This window comes from Lutra lutra, chromosome 1 (assembly GCF_902655055.1).
Source record: "Lutra lutra chromosome 1, mLutLut1.2, whole genome shotgun sequence".
NCBI lineage: Eukaryota > Metazoa > Chordata > Mammalia > Carnivora > Mustelidae > Lutra > Lutra lutra.
The window spans coordinates 131,155,471-131,171,372 of record NC_062278.1 but is presented as its reverse complement, the minus strand read 5'-3'; the positions used below and the strand labels follow the sequence as shown (position 1 = coordinate 131,171,372).

The 15,902-nt window shown below is 40.3% G+C and overlaps 1 protein-coding gene across 1 annotated transcript in view; it reads left to right on the top strand.

Annotated features, from left to right (window-relative positions):
* Positions 1-1,570: 1,570 nt before the first annotated feature.
* LOC125104214 (inhibitor of carbonic anhydrase-like) overlaps positions 1,571-15,902 on the top strand; it is a 43,191-nt gene continuing 28,859 nt past the window's right edge. Inside the window, exons 1-2 of the mRNA XM_047736709.1 lie at positions 1,571-1,810; positions 12,944-13,116. Of these exons, the coding sequence (XP_047592665.1) occupies positions 1,768-1,810; positions 12,944-13,116 (216 nt within the window). The 5' untranslated portion in view covers positions 1,571-1,767. The remainder of the gene's footprint in view (positions 1,811-12,943; positions 13,117-15,902) is intronic.

Below are 15,902 nucleotides of genomic sequence, written 5' to 3'. Positions count from 1 at the left end.
GGCTCCCTGCTGAGCAGAGAGCCCAATGCGGGGGAAATTGATCCCAGGACCCTGAGATCATGACCTGAGTCGCTGGCAGAGGCTTAACCCACTAAGCCACCCAGGCGCCCAAACTCTCATATTCTTAAGTTGGGAGTGCAAATTGGTTCAACCACTTTGCAAAACTGTTTGGTAGTACATATTAGACATACTTCTACTTTATGACCAAGCAATTACTCTTCCCAGGAAATATTCTACAAAATGCATACCTACATGTACTAAAAGACATGTGCTAGAATGTTCATAGCAGCACTCACTGGCTCTTTATAAGAGCACAAACTAGAAACTACTATCACCAAAAGGAAAGTTAAAGAATGGGATAATATGCAACACAGAGAACACATGAAGGACAGCTATATACAACAACAATGAGGAATCTTACAAATAAAAACTTGCGTGAAAGAACAGACACAAAATTGTATATATTGTATGGTTCCATATCTATAATGTTAAAAAATCAACAGCATTTGTCTATGTTGTTAGAAGTCAGGATAATGTATATCTTTGAGGGGGGATGGGAAGCCACTGGAAGAAGGCACCAGGGGGCCATCCCGGCTCTGTTCATGTTTTGCTTTTTTTTTTTTTTTTTTTTTTTTTTTTTAAGATTTTATTTATTTATTTATTTATTTGACAGAGAAAGAGAGAGAGTGAGAGCAGGAACACAAGCAGGGGAGTGGGAGAGGGAAAGCAGACTTCCCGCGGAGCAGGGACCCCCATGTGGGGCTCCATCCCAGGACCCTGGGATCATGACCTGAGGAAAGACAGACGCTTAACGTTTGAACCATCCAGGACCCCCTCTGTTCAGTGATGTGGGTGGTGGTTATATGACTGTGTTCACCTGGTGATAATTCGTTGTACACTTAGGATGTGTAAAGTTTTAGGTATGTTTATTATACTTCAGCAAAAGTTGTTAAAACTTGATCTAAATTTTCCCCAAGTGGAGCTCACAGACTTCAGGAGGACTGGGCTGTAGGCGGTAGGACTAAGCAGAAGCAGCCATCTCAGGTTCAGCGTTTCTCCTGACCTTCGCCTTCACCAGAGGGTTGTACAGAACCGTGTCTTTTACAAGAGGGGCTTCCGGGAGGGACCTGGAGTGGGCTGCGGAGAAGCTTTCGAAGAGTCTGATGATTCCTGAAAATTGTGCTGAAAACTTTGTAAGTGTGCACATGCTTCCCTGGGGGAAGAGTCCCTAGGTTTCATCCTGTTGAATCCCCATTCCTATGGAGTCTGTCTTTTCCAAACATCTAAGAGCTGCTTGGCTAGATGATGGCCCAGGGGTCAAGGAACTTACGTTCTAGTAACTAAACTGGGAGGCCGGCGGATCACTTGCCTCCGGCCTCTGTTCGTCTCTGAGAAGGCCGTCAGTGCAGTGGCCTCGGAGTTTGCTTCCACTCGCACCTCTGGCAGGCCGACCCCCTCCCGCGAGCAGAGATGCAGCCTGCGAGCAGAGGTGCAGCCTCGCTGCTCTTGGAGCTGGGCCGAGGGGGTGGCCGCGGGTTGGCGGGAGCGTAGCCCGAAGCTTGCCGCGCTCCAGCGCTGCGGAGGCCCGGGGCTGCAGGCGAGCGGCCCCTGGGAGGGGTCGGGGGGTGTGGCGAGGGTGATTTGCCGAAAAGGCTAACTCTTCGGAGTAGGCGGACCCGCCACCCCAACCCATACCCCTCCGCAACACATAGCCGCCTACTTAGGCGCAGGGAGCCGTGAGTCAGTGTCGTCTACCCGCAGCGAACTATGAGACTCGCCATCTATGCCCTGCTGTGCGCAGGGACCCTGGGTGAGTGCGCTCTGGGAGCCCGGTGGGGTCTTGCTCTCCAAGACCCGGACTGGGTGCCAGCGGAGGGTCAGTCGTAGAGGGACGCGGCACAGCCTGGGTCTAAGGAGTCGGGAAGCAGCCCAGGGCCTGGCTGGTCCCAAGGTGCTTCTGCCCGGTGGTGCATGCAGGCACCCAACAAACTTGTAGCCTAGGGCAGGGGACCAAATCTGGCTTGCTTCCTGATGTACAGCTGGGGGAGCTAAGGATGGCTTTTTACATCTTTAAATGGTTGAAAGAAGATAAAGAAAACAACAGTTTTGACACATGAAAATTATAAGAATTTAAAATTTCAGAATCTATAAATAAAATTTTATTGGAACACAATCATGCTCATTCAGATAAGTATTACCTGCAGTTGCTTTCTGGCTTCAAGGACAGAACTGAGTAGTTGCTACAGAGACCATATATCCCACAAAGCCTAAAATACTCACTAGCCCATTCCCGAAAAGTTTTATGACACCTGGCCTGGAAGCTGTTGCTCCTGTTCACATCCAAGGAAATAGGATCAGAGGAGAGAAGGGATTTTCCCCAGGGTTCATGACTATGTTATCATTAAGCAGGAGACGGGCTTAATGTTAGGTATTCTTGACCTGTCAGGTATCTAACCAGAAGGGGTTTTCCTTCTTTGAACTGTACAACATCTCCCATCCTTACCACACAAGGAAGAGGTAGAGGAACATATGGGAAAAGCAATCATCCTAGAATAGGATCCACCTGCCACTCGGTTCTGTGTGACTTTGGGCCATCCCTTGACCTCTCTGAACTGGTTTCCTCCTTAGTTCAGTAGGAATTGCTTTTTCACAACCAACACTGTGAAAGTGGAATGAGGTAATGTACCTAATGATAGCGCTCTAGACACAGGTGAGTATCACTGGTAAAAATCCTGCACATAAATGTAGGGGCCTCCTTCCTGTGTTGGACAGAAGGAGCCCAGGGCTCTCAGCTGGGTCGCTGTAAGGAAGGTGGGTCGCTGTAAGGAAGGTAGGTCGTGGTACACTGTCAATGAGCTCATGCATATGAAAACTGCTCCCCCAAGGCTCAACAAGTGTTGGTTCTTTCTAGTCCTGGTTCCGTCTGGCCTCAGGCTGTTTTTGTTTGTTTGTTTGTTTGTTTGTTTGTTTGTTTGTTTGTTTTTAAAGATTTTATTCATCCATTTGACAGAGAGAAAAAATGAGAGAGGGAACACACGCAGGGGGAGCAGGAGAGGCTGTTTTAAATAAATTCTGGAGTGGTAAGGTGTCTTACCGGAGGAGAGGGGTAACCTGGGGACAGCAGGGGGAGAACAAGGCAGGAAGGGCAAGGAGCGCCATGGTGGGCCCTCCCTGGCCTACCACTGCCACATGGGGCCACACAGCCAGATCTCCTGGGGCTGGGAAAGGCCGGAAAGGTAGTGGACAGCTGTGTTCCACCTACAGCCACCAGGAAATCCAGAGTGAAGGCCCCTGGTTGCTCCCCAATTCCTTTTCCTGTATAGGATGTGTGTTGTTTTTCTTCCTCTCTCTCCTCTCCTGGCAATATCAGGGCACTGAATGAAAGCTCATTTCCCAATCAGCTCTTTATTTACAAACCGGAGGCGAGAGCTGCCTACCTCTCCCCCATTCCCACACCCCTACGGTCCTTCCCACTGGGCACTGGATCTGGATAAGGGTGGAGTCTAGGATGTGCTTTCTTCAAAGCTCATTGTTCTCTTCTGACAAAAGCTCTTCTGATGGCAAATGCCAGAAAGGCAACCAAACAGTTTAAAATTAAAAAGATCAGACAAGGGGGGTTTGTTATTAGTAGACCTTGCAAGAGCCAAGAACCAAAGGTTCAGAACAGTCTGTACGTCCACTTAGGCCTCCCCCTCCTACCTCAGCCTCTCTGGAGCCTATGAGATTTCTCCATGCGGTGAGCATGTGGCCACCAGCAGCTTTTCCCTCCCAGGATCCATCTGAAATATCCACAGTGGGCTCTGACTGTCCTTTCTTGAAATTGTCACATGACTGACATGGAGTGTTATTGAATCGGCTTAGGCTAGCTGGCTTGTAGTCTCTGTTTCTCTTTCTTTTTTAAAATAATTTTTACTGGGATGCCTGCGTGGCTCAGTCACTTGAGCCGCTGCCTTTGGCTCAGGTCATGATCCCAGCGTCCTGTGATGGAGTCTGGCATCCGGCTCCCTGCTCAGCTGGGAGCCTGCTTCTCTCTCTCCCTCTGCCTGCCACTCTGCCTGCTTATGCTCTCTTACTTGTCTCTATCTCTCACTGTCAAATAAATAAATAAAATCTTTAAAAAAAATAATTTCTACTGAAGTATAATTTACATATGATAAAATGGACTCATTTTAAGTATACATGTAGTTTAATGAATTTTGGTAACTCTACCTGCCCATGTTACTGCCACCATGATCAAGATATAGAACACTTCCATCACTCCCAAAGTATCCTCCTCCTCATCATTCCCACTTTCTGCCATTATAGGTAAGTTTTGCTGTTTCACATAAATGGAATCATCCAGTACATAGTCTATCATGACTGGCTTCACACAGCACAATTGTTTAGCGATTCATTCACATTGTTGCACGTATCAAAGTTTGTTTCTCTTTATTCATTAGTCGTATTCCATTGTATCGCTTTACCACAGTTTGTCTACCTCTTCAGCTCTTGATGAACTTTTTGGGGATATTATGAATAAGGCTGCTTATGAACTTATTGTATAAATCTTTGGGTAGACATGTTTTCATTTCTTGTTTTTTTTTTTTGTTTTGTTTTGTTTTGTTTTTAAGATTTTATTTATTTGTCAGAGAGAGAGCACAGAAGCAGGGGGAGCGGCAGGCAGAAAGAGAAGCAGGCTCCTTGCTCAGGGACTCGATCTGAGGACCCTAGGATCATGACCTGAGCCAAAGGCAGACAGATACTTCCCAGACTGAGCCACCCAGGCACCCCAGGTTTTCATTTCTTTCGGGCAAGTTTCTAGGAGTAAAATTTCTGGGTCATATTTAACTAGTTAAGAAAATTCCAAACTTTGTTGAGTAGTTGTACCATTTTACTTGGCTGCCAGCAATGTAGGAGAATTTCAGTTCCTCTGCATCCCACCAACGCTTGGTATTAACAGTTTTTTCACATTAACCATTTCTGCTGTGGTATTTCACCATGGTTTTACTTCACATTTCATTGATGAACAATGATGTTGAGCGTCTTTCTATGTTCTTACTGGCCACTCATGTATCTTCTTTTATGAATTATGTGTTCAAATCTTGTCCCATTTTTTAATTTGGTTATTTGGATTATTACTGAGTTAAAAGATCTTTATATATTCTGGATACAAGCCTTGGTCACATAGATGTATTGCAATTATTTTTTCCAAGTTTGTAGCTTAGATTCTTTTCATTTTCTGAACACCATCCTATGAAGAGTGAATGTTTTACATTTTGACCATGTTCACTTACCAAATTTTTATGTTTTGGTTATTACTTTCTATGTCCTCTCTAAAAATATAATTGGCTGCCCCAAAGTTGCAACATTTTGTTTTATTTTATTTTAGAAGTTTTTTTTTTTTTTAACATATAATGTATTATTTGCTTCAGGGGTATAGGTCTATGAATCATCAGTCTTACACAATTCATAGCACTCACCATAGCACATACCCTCTCCAATGTGCAGCACCCAGCCACCCTATCCCTCCCACCCACCCCCTAGCAACCCTAAATTTGTTTTGTGAAATAGAGTCTTTTACGGTTTGTCTCCCTCCCCAGTCCCATCTTGTTTCATTTTTTCCCTCCCTACCTCCACCATCCCTCACCCTGCCTCTCAAATTCCTCATATCAGTGAGATCATATGACAATTGTCTTTCTCTGATTGACTTATTTTGATTAGCATAATACCCTCTAGGCCCATCCATGTCATTGCAAATGGCAAGATTTCATTTCTTTTGATGGCTGCATAGTGTTCCATTGTGTATATATATCACATCTTCTTTATCCATTCATCTGTTGATGGACATCTAGGTTCTTTCCATAGTTTGACTATTGTGGACATTGCTGTTATAAACATTTGGGCACACATGCCGGATGACTACATTTGTTATAACTTCAGCTTTTCTGTTTTGGTCTATGATACATTTGTAGCTTTTGTGTATGGTTCAAGTAAATGTTGAAATTCATTTTTCTCATATGAATATCCAGTTATTCCAGGACTTGTTTTTGTTTTTAAGATTTTATTTATTTGACAGAGAGAGAGAGAGAGCACAAGCAGGGGGATCATTGAGCAGAGGGAGAAGCAGGCTCCCCACTAAGCAAAAAGCCGGATGAGGGACTCCATCCCAGGACCGTGGGATCATGACCTGGGCTGAAGGCAGATGCAGATGCTTACAGCACCCAGGCATTCCCAGGACTTGTCTTCTTCGTAAAGGATATTCTTTCTCCACTGAATTACCTTAGCAGCTTTGTTGGAAATCTGCTGACCCTATAAATGTGGGTTACTTTCTAGACTCTCTGTTCTGTTCTGTTAAGCTGTATGTCTCTCCTTGTGCTAATATCACACTGCCTTGATTACAGTAGCTTTATAGTAAGTCTAGAAATCAGGTGGAATGAGCCCTTCAACTATATGGTACTACTTCAGGGTTGGTTTGGCCATTTAGATACTTTGTGTATACATACACATTTTTGAATTGGCTTGTCAATTACTATAGAAAGTGAGTTTAGTCTTGAAATATTTTTGAGGTTTCATCTAATATATAGATCATTTTCAGAAGTGTTAACCCACCACTCTCAGTTATTTTACCAGGAAAAATGGGTTAATTTGGGAATAGCAGAAAATCATATTTCAGGGCATGTAAGCTGTGGCAAAACCATAGGCAAGACTAGAGAACAAAAGACAGGAGATTTTGTTTTTGTTTTTGTTTGTTTGTTTGTTTTGTTTTGTTTTGTTTTGTTTTGTTTTAAAGAGAGAGAAAGAAAGGGGGTAGTTGGAAGGTGCTATTACAAACAAGAAGACCATTGGAGAAAACTGGAAATTTTGAGCATAGTGGGTTTTCAGTGGCCAAGTTGTGACAGTCTCTTATCTGCTGGGCTGTTGCTTGGCATAGAGAAAATCTCTTCCTCCTGCTGAGGTAGTAAAGTATATGTTTCTTCCTGTTAGGAATGCAGGGTACCTCCCTTCCTGTTGGGGTTTGCAATTGACAAGGAGTGGTAAGGTGTGAGAACTTCTGCTTCTGGCCTTCCTGCTTTATTTTATTTATTTACTTATTTTTTTTTAAAGATTTTATATATTTTAGAGACAGAGTATGAGGGAGAGGAGAGGGGCAGAGCCGAACACGGAACCCTATGTGGAGCTTGATCTCAGGACCCTGAAATCATTACCCTTAGCCAAAATCAAGAGTTAGATGCTTAACCAACTGAGCTACCCGGGCACCCCGGTTGGCAGGTTATTTTTTTTTTTTAAAGATTTTATTTATTTATTTTGAGAGAGAGACAGTGAGAGAGAGCATGAGCTAGGAGAAGGTCAGAGGGAGAAGCAGACTCCCCATGGAGCTGGGAGCCTGATGTGGGACTCGATCCCCGGATTCTGGGATCATGACCTGAGCCGAAGGCAGTCGTCCAACCAACTGAGCCACCCAGGCGTCCCTGGCAGGTTATTTTTATTTTAACACTTTGATGGTATTATTCCTTTGTCTATGACCTGTCCACACAAGTCATAGACAAAAAGCCTATGATATTTTTCTGACAAAAAGTCTGTGATATTTATTATCTTTGTTCCTCTGTACTTAATTTGTCTCTTTTATCTGGTTGCTCTAGAACTATGAGTTTGTAGTTTTCTTAACATTTTCTTAACATTTCTTAACATTGCCCAGAAAAACTTTGGGCAAATTGTTCTTCGTGTATTTTTTCAGGACCCTTTCCCCTTTTCCCCTAGGATTGCATTTACATGTATATTAGATCACTTGACATTGTGTGAAAAGTCACTTATGCTCTTTTTATTGGTTTTTCAGTCTCTCTTTTTTTTCTTTCTCTGAGCTTCATTTCAGAGAGTTTCAAATAATGTCTTTCAAGATTTTATTTGTACAATATATTGATTGAACAATTCCACACATCATCTAGTGCTCATGACCATAAGTGTACTCCCTAGTTCCCATTATTTATTTCATTCATCCCCCACCCATCTCCTCTGATAACCGGCAGATTGTTCTCTACAATTAAGAGTCTGTTTCTCTCTCTCATTTTTTCCCCATTGCGTGTTTGTTTTCTTCCTTAAATTCCACATTCAAATGAAGTCATATGGTATTTGTCTTTCTCTGACTGATTTATTTTGCTTAGCTTTATACTCTAGCTCCATCCATGTCCTTGCAAATGGCAAGATTTCATTCTGTTAAAGGGGTTCATTCTTTTTATGGCTGAATAATATTCCGTTACCTATCTATCTATCTCATCTTATTTATCCATTCCTCAATCAATGGACACTTGAGCTGCTTCCATATCTTGGCTGTTGTAAATAATGCTGCCTTAAATATAGGAGAGCATGTATCCCTTCGAATTAGTGTTCTTTTATTCTTTGGGTAGATACCCAGTGGTATGATCGCTGGATTGTAGGGTGGTTCTATTTCTAACTTTTTTCAGGAACCTCCAAACTGTTTTCCACAGTGGCTGCCCCAGTTTGCATTCCTACCAACGCTGCACAAGTGTCCTTTTTACTCCACATCCCCGCCAACACTTGTTGTTTCTTGTGTTTTTTATTATAACCCTTCTGACAGGTGTGAGTTGGTATCTCCTCGTAGTTTTGATTTGCATTTCCCTGCTGATGAGTGCTGTTGAGCATCTTTTCATGTGTTTGTTGACCATCTGGATGTCTTCTTTAGAGAAATGTCTGTTCATGTCTTCTGTCCATTTTTTAAAAGATTTTATTTATTTATTTATTTCACACACACACACACACACACACACACACACACAGAATGAGAACACAAGCAGGGGAAGTGAGAGAGGGAGAAGCAGCATCCCTGCTGAGCAGGGAGCTGGATGCTGGACCCAATCTCAGGACCTAGGGATCATGACCTGAGCTGAAGGCAGAAGCTTAACCAACTGAGCCACCCAGGTGCCCCTTCTGCCCATTTTTTAATCGGATTGTTTGGTTTTGGGGTGTAGAGTTGTATAAGTTCTTTATAGGTTTTGGATACTAACCCTTTATCAGATATGTCATTTGCAAATATCTCCTCCCATTCCATAGGTTGCCTTTTAGTTTTGTTGATTGTTTCCTTCTCTGTGTAGAAGCCTTTTATTATTATGTAGTCTCAGTAGTTTATTTTTGCTTTTGTTTCCCTTGCCTCAGAAGACGTATGGAAAGAAGTTGCTATGGCTGATGACAAAGTAGTTATTGCTTATGTTCTCTTCTAGGATTTTTATGGTTTCAGGTCTCATGTTTAGGTCTTTAATCCATTTTGAATTTGTGTTTGTGTGTGGTGTGAGAAGGTGCTCCAGTTTCATTCTTTTGCATGTTGCTCTTCAGTTTTCCCATCACCATTTGTTACAGAGAATATCTTTTGGGGTACCTGGGTGGCTCAGTGGGTTAAAGCCTCTGCCTTCGGCTCAGGTCGTGATCCCAGGGTCCTGGGATTGAGCCCCGCATTGGGCTGTCTGCTCATCAGGGAGCCTGCTTCCTCTTCTCTCTATCTGCCTGCCTTTCTGCCTGCTTATGGTCTCTGTGTGTCAAACAGATGGATAGAGTCTTTAAAAAAAAAAAAAAAGAGCATCTTTTTCCCATTGGATATTCTTTCCTGCTTTGTCAAAGATTAATTGACCACATAATTATGGGTTTATTTCTATTCTGTTCCATTGATCCGTGTGTCCATTTTTGTGCCAATACCATACTATTTTGATTACTACAACTTTGTAATATAAGTTGAAGTCCAGAATTGTGATGCCTCCTGTTCTGCTTTTCTTTCTCAAGATTGCTTTGGCTCCTGGGGGTCTTTTGTGGTTCCACACAAATTTTAGGATTGTTTGTTCTAGTTCTGTGAAAAATGCTGTTGGTATTTTGAAAGGTATTGCATTAAATGTGTAGATTGCTTTGGGTAGTGCAGACATTTTAACAATATCGATTTTTCCAATCCATGAGCATTCCATTTCTTTGTGTCATCTTCAATTTCTGTAATCAGTGTTTTATAGTTTTCAGAGTACAGATCTTTTACCTCTTTGGTTAGGTTTATTCCTAGGTATCTTATTATTTTGGGTGCAATTATAAATGGGATTGTTTTCTTAACATCTCTTTCTGCTGCTTCATTATTGGTGTATAAAAATGCAACAGATTTCTGTACATTGATTTTGTATCCTGTGACTTTACTGAATTTGTTTACCAGGTCTAGCAGTTTTTTTGGTGGAAGCTTTAGGGTTTTCTATATATAGTATCATGTCATCTGCAAATAGTGACTGTTTTAGTTCTTCCTTACCAATTTGGATGCTTTCTGTTTCTTTTTGCTGTCTGACTGCTGTGGCTAGGACTTCCAGTTTTATGTTGAATAAAAGTCCTGAGAGTGGAAATCCTGGTCTTGTTCCTGACCTTAGAGAAAAAGCTCTGTTTTTCCCCATTAAGGATGAAGTTAGCTGTAGGTTTTTCATAAATGGCCTGTATTATGTTGAGGCACATTCCCTCTCAAACTACTTTGTTCAGGTTTTTTTTTTTTTCTTGAGATTGTTATTTATTTATTTGTCAGAGAGAGAGAAGTGGGAAGAAAGAACACAAGCAGGGGGAGTGGCAGACAGAGGGAGAAATAGGCTTCCTGCTGAGCAGGAGCCCAATGCAGGACTCAGTCCCAGGACTCTGGGTTCATGACCTTAGCCAAAGACAGATGCTTAACTGACTGAGACACCCAAGCCTCTGGTTGAGGATGTTTTGTTTTGTTTTATCATGAGTGGGTGTTGTACTTTGTCAAATGCTTTTTCTGCATCTTTTGAAATGGTCATATAGTTTTTATCCTTTCTATTGTTGAAAGTATCATTTCTCATAGCTTGATTTGCAAGTATTGCACATTTGTACCCAGGAATAAATCCCACTTGATTGTGGTGAATGATTGTTTTAATGTGTTGTTGAATTCGGTTTGCTAGTATTTTATTCAGAACTTTTGCATCTATGTTCATTAGGGATATTGGCCTGTTCTAGGTACTATCTCTTCTTTAATTGTTTGGTAGAATTCACCTGTGAAGCCATCTGGTCCTGGATTTTTGTTTTTGGGGAGTTTTTAATCACAAATTCAACTTCTTTGCTGGTTAACAGTCTGTTCAAGTTTTCTATTTCTTCCTGTTTCAGTTTTGGTAATTATCTGTTTCTAGGAATTTATCCATTTCTTCTAGGTTGTCCAATTTGATGGTATATAGTTTTTCTTTTCTTTTTTTAAAAAATATTTTATTTATTTATTTGTCAGAGAAAGAGAGAGAGAGAGTACAAGCAGGGGGAGCAGCAGGCAGAGGGAGAAGCAGGCTCCCCACAGAGCAGGGAGCCCGACAAGGGACTTGATCCCAGGACTCCAGGATCATGACCAGAGCCAAAGGCAGTAGTAGCCTAACCAACTGAGCCACACAGGTGTCCCATAGTTTTTCACAAAATATTCTCTTATGATTGTATTTCTGCAGTGTTGGTTATTATTTTTCTCTCTAATCTGTGATTTTGTTTGAGTCCTTTCTCTTTTTTTCGTGATAAGTCTGGCTAGAGGTTTATTAATTTTTTTGATTTTTCTTTCAAAGAAATAGCTCCTGGTTTTATTGATTTTTTTTAAGTTTCTGTATCATTTATTTCTGCTCTAATCTTTATTACTTCCGAATACTCCAAATGTTTCTGTTCTGTACAAGGGCACATGGCCTCTGGAGTTCTGTTCCGTAGCTTGCTCTCCCTTCCCTGGGCTGCTGCTATGGAAAGCTTTTTCAGATAGGGTTGAGGGGCTCCATTTGTCATTCTGTCTTTCGAGTGGGATTCCGTCTAAGGTAATTTGGCATTTCCTGTCCCATTTCTTTTCATATTTCCTACTTAGAGTTAAAAGGCAGTACGGATTTTGGAGTCCGACAGACTTGGGTAGTTCAAATATACTGGACTTCATCAAAAACGAGGAGCTGCTACTGTTGTAACTTTCATCTTCTATATTTTATTTAAAATAACTTTTGGCTCAAATACTACAGTTTTGTGAAGAGCATTTTACCTTTGTAATATTCTCTATGCTTATTACTATAGCTTAAAATGCCAGTGAAATAAACATGCACTGAATTAAATGCCCCAGCATTTAATGTCATGTAAGATTAGAGTATCCAATGTCAAAAGAAAGACTAATTCAGTAGGCTCAAGATTCCTTCCCATAGGTTTCTTTTATCTTTTTTTCCCCAAGGTGACATTCACTAACATCAAATCAATTATTTAAAAGTGTACAATTCAGTGGCATTTAGTATACTCACAGTGTTGTGTGGACTACCATTTCTGTCTAGCTCCAAAACAGTTTCATCACCCCAAAAGAAAATCCTGTACCCATTAAGCAGTCAGTACCCATTCCCTTCTCCCCCAGCCCCTGGCAACCACCAATTTGTTTTCTGTGTCTATAGATTTACCTATTCTAGATAGTTCATGTGAGTGGAATCATACAATATATTGCCTTTCATATCTGGTTTCTTTCCTTTAACATATTAATCTTGAGGTTCACCAATGTGTAACATATAGCAGGACTTCATTCTTTTTCTGGCAGAACAATATTTCACAGGTCGGATAGACCAGATTTTGTTTATCCATTCATCCACTGATGTACATTTGGGTTGTTTCTGCCTTTTTGACCAGTGTGAATAGTACTGCTATGAATATTTGTGTATGTATATTGGAGTACCCATTTTCAATTCTTTCGGATATATACTGAGGAGTGGGATTTCTGGGTCATATGGTAATTCTGTGTTTAACTTTTGGGGGATGCTTTTGGCTTTTTTCTCCAAGGGGTATGGCATAATCAGTGAAATAGGAGTTGAGAATTAACGTGAGCCATGCAGCTAACCCAATTTTTGTCTACCCCACTCAACGAACCCTTTACCTTTCACCTCTTCTACCAGCAGAGAAAGATGAGTGCTGTGGGTGCCTTACAGTTCTGGCCTCTGTCCCCTAGGGCTGTGTCTGGCTGTCCCTGGGGAAACTGTGAGGTGGTGCACCATCTCAGATCATGAAGCCAGTAAGTGCTCCAGTTTCAGTGCCAATATGAAAAGAGTCCTTCCAGCGGATGGTCCCCACATCACCTGTGTGAAGAGAACCTCTCACCTCGAATGTATCAAGGCCATTATGGTAAGTTGCAGCTGCCAATAGGAGAGTGGAAGAAAATTCATACTTCCTTTCTCTGTGCTTGTTATTGTTTATTGCTTCAGAACAGCTTTCTTCCCACAAGAACTAGACCATGCTTTAGAGGAGAAAGAAATAAGCTGAAGACCTGAAAGTACCGGGACTGTGTGTAGAAAAATAATATAGGTGCTCAACATTCATTAATAGTAAAAACAATAATAGTAATTAAATAACTAATAAAGAAGGATTCATTGAAAATGCCTGTAATAAAGCAAAGCCAGACTGCACTGGAAAATCCATAAAGAGTCAGAAATAAACAAGAAGTTGTAGTTTTACCCTTATTACTTAACATTGTTTTTGGAATTTCCCAGCAATAATAAAATGCATATTGGATAGAAAGAAACAAATAAAATATCCATATCTTCAGACATTTGCATGCCCGGAATGTACGGTGGGATCAAGGAAAATATTACTCTAATTGTGAATAGGTTATATAAATTTAATAAATTAAATTTAATTAACATATCACAATGTCATTTTTGTATATCAGCAGTCATTAGTTTGGCGGAAAGTAGCCCAAAATTACAACTCATTTTCATTTAAAACAATATACTATAATTCTATTATACTATAACAATAGTCTACTATAATAAAATAGAAAAACATTTCAGGAGAAAAATCATAGGAGAGATCTGCAAGATTGTTATAATACAAAAGTTAGGACAAACAAAAAACATTTATCAATGAATTAAAATATATGTCATATTCCTAAATGGGAAGACTAAATATCATATACTTGTATATCTTGCCACATAATAAGTTTAATATAATTTTCATCAAAATACAGTCTTTTTAAAAGAATCAATTGAATAATTATAAAAATCCTAAGAAAAAGCACATGGATGAGAAAATAAATAGTATTATGAAAAAGAAAATTCGCATGGGAGTGGATGAAACCTACTTGAAACTTGAAAAATATTAAAGTAGCCATGTTACAGAGACTAGGGTCCTGGTGTAGATGTAAGAGACCTGGAAGAGAACAAAATTTGCATATTTGCAGCTTTCTTTACATACATTCATCCATCTCCTTGTCTATGTGATATGAGGCAGATGTCAACTATGATCAATACCCAACATCATGGCACTAGGGCTCTAGGTTTAATAAATTTAAGTAAGATACACGTGGATTTATGTAGATTTATATATGATAAAGTAAACTTTCTAAACAAATGGCTAAAGAAAAGATTCTTTAGCTAGACAACAGCTAAAAAAAGTTAAAGTTTCCTTTTAACAAGGAAAATCAAGTGAAATGTTTAATTCATTTACCAAAACAAGCTCTCAGTTTGACTCAATTTGACTGATAAAGATAGACATTACAAGATAAATCACAGAGGTAGATAAACTTGGAAATGTAAAAATTATAGATCTCTGACAAAAAAAAATTTAAAGCCTTAAGCATATGTAAATATATTCACATCAGCTATGACAAACCAGCTAGGGCAAAAACTAGATAAAAATGTCATTTAAATATATAAGAAATGCTTAAGAATAATAAGCTATAATCAAGCCACTCATAGAAATTACAAGTAATAAATAATATAAACAATAAGGGAAAAGTGTTCATCCTTTTTAAAAAATTTTTTTCAAAAGATTATTTATTTATTTATTTGACAGATAGAGATCACAAGTAGGCAGAGAAGCAGGCAGAGAGAGAGGAGAAGCATGTTCCCTGCTGAGCAGAGAGCCCGATGTGGGGCTCAATCCCAGGACCCTGAGATCATGACCTGAGCCAAAGGCAGATGCTTTAAACCACTGAGCCACCCAGGTGCCCCGTGTTCATCCTTTTTAATAATAAAATGCAAATAAGTGCAAATAGAGCCATTTCTTAAGGTAACAGTTTTTACCTAGAAATGTAATAACTTCTCTTAAATGATAGCATTTTTTGCTGGTAGGTTTCTGTGACAGTAGGGTATATTGCTATCGGCATTATAAATGATAAATTCTGTGTTATTTCTGGAAAACACTCTGGAAGTATTCAGTAGGGGGCATAAACATGCACACAAACTTTTATTTATTTTTCTCTAATTCATCAATGAGTGGGGGGAATGATTTGTTACAAGAATTAGATCTTATACAATTGTGGGAGCAGGTTAAACACTTTCTGTGGCACTACTGTCTTTGCAACTGCTCTTGGAGCTTGAGGAGGAGGCAGCCAGGAAGGGAAGATGTATGTAAAGTGGAGGAAGAGCAAGAACAATCTGGAACCTCAGGCATGACCTGGAGCCCATGGGTGTAAACTGAAACCTCTGTCTCTAATTGCTTCTGACCTTGACAGTGTTCACTAGGCCCAGTGGCTTTCTTTTCCTTTTACCTTTATACTAACTCCCTCCTTTTCTCAAGTGAATTTAAGTTGGTTTCTGATACATGCAACCCATATATATTAATTATATATAAACATAAATACATAAGTATGAATACATACATAAGAAAAAGATGGGATAGGGAAAAAGGAGGCAAGTATATAGAAATGCAACACTAAATTCAGAAAAAGCCTAGGTTACTTCAAATGTCATATTTTTTACTTCAAATGTTACATTTTTAAAAAATTTTATTTCTATTCAGTGTAACAGTATTCGTTGTTTTTGCACCATACCCAGTGCTCCATGTAATCCATGCCCTCTCCAATGCCCACCACCTGGCTCCCCCAACCTCCCACCCCCAACCCCTTCAAAACCCTCAGATTGTTTTTCAGAGTCCATAGTCTCTCATGGTTCACCTCCCCTTCCAATTTC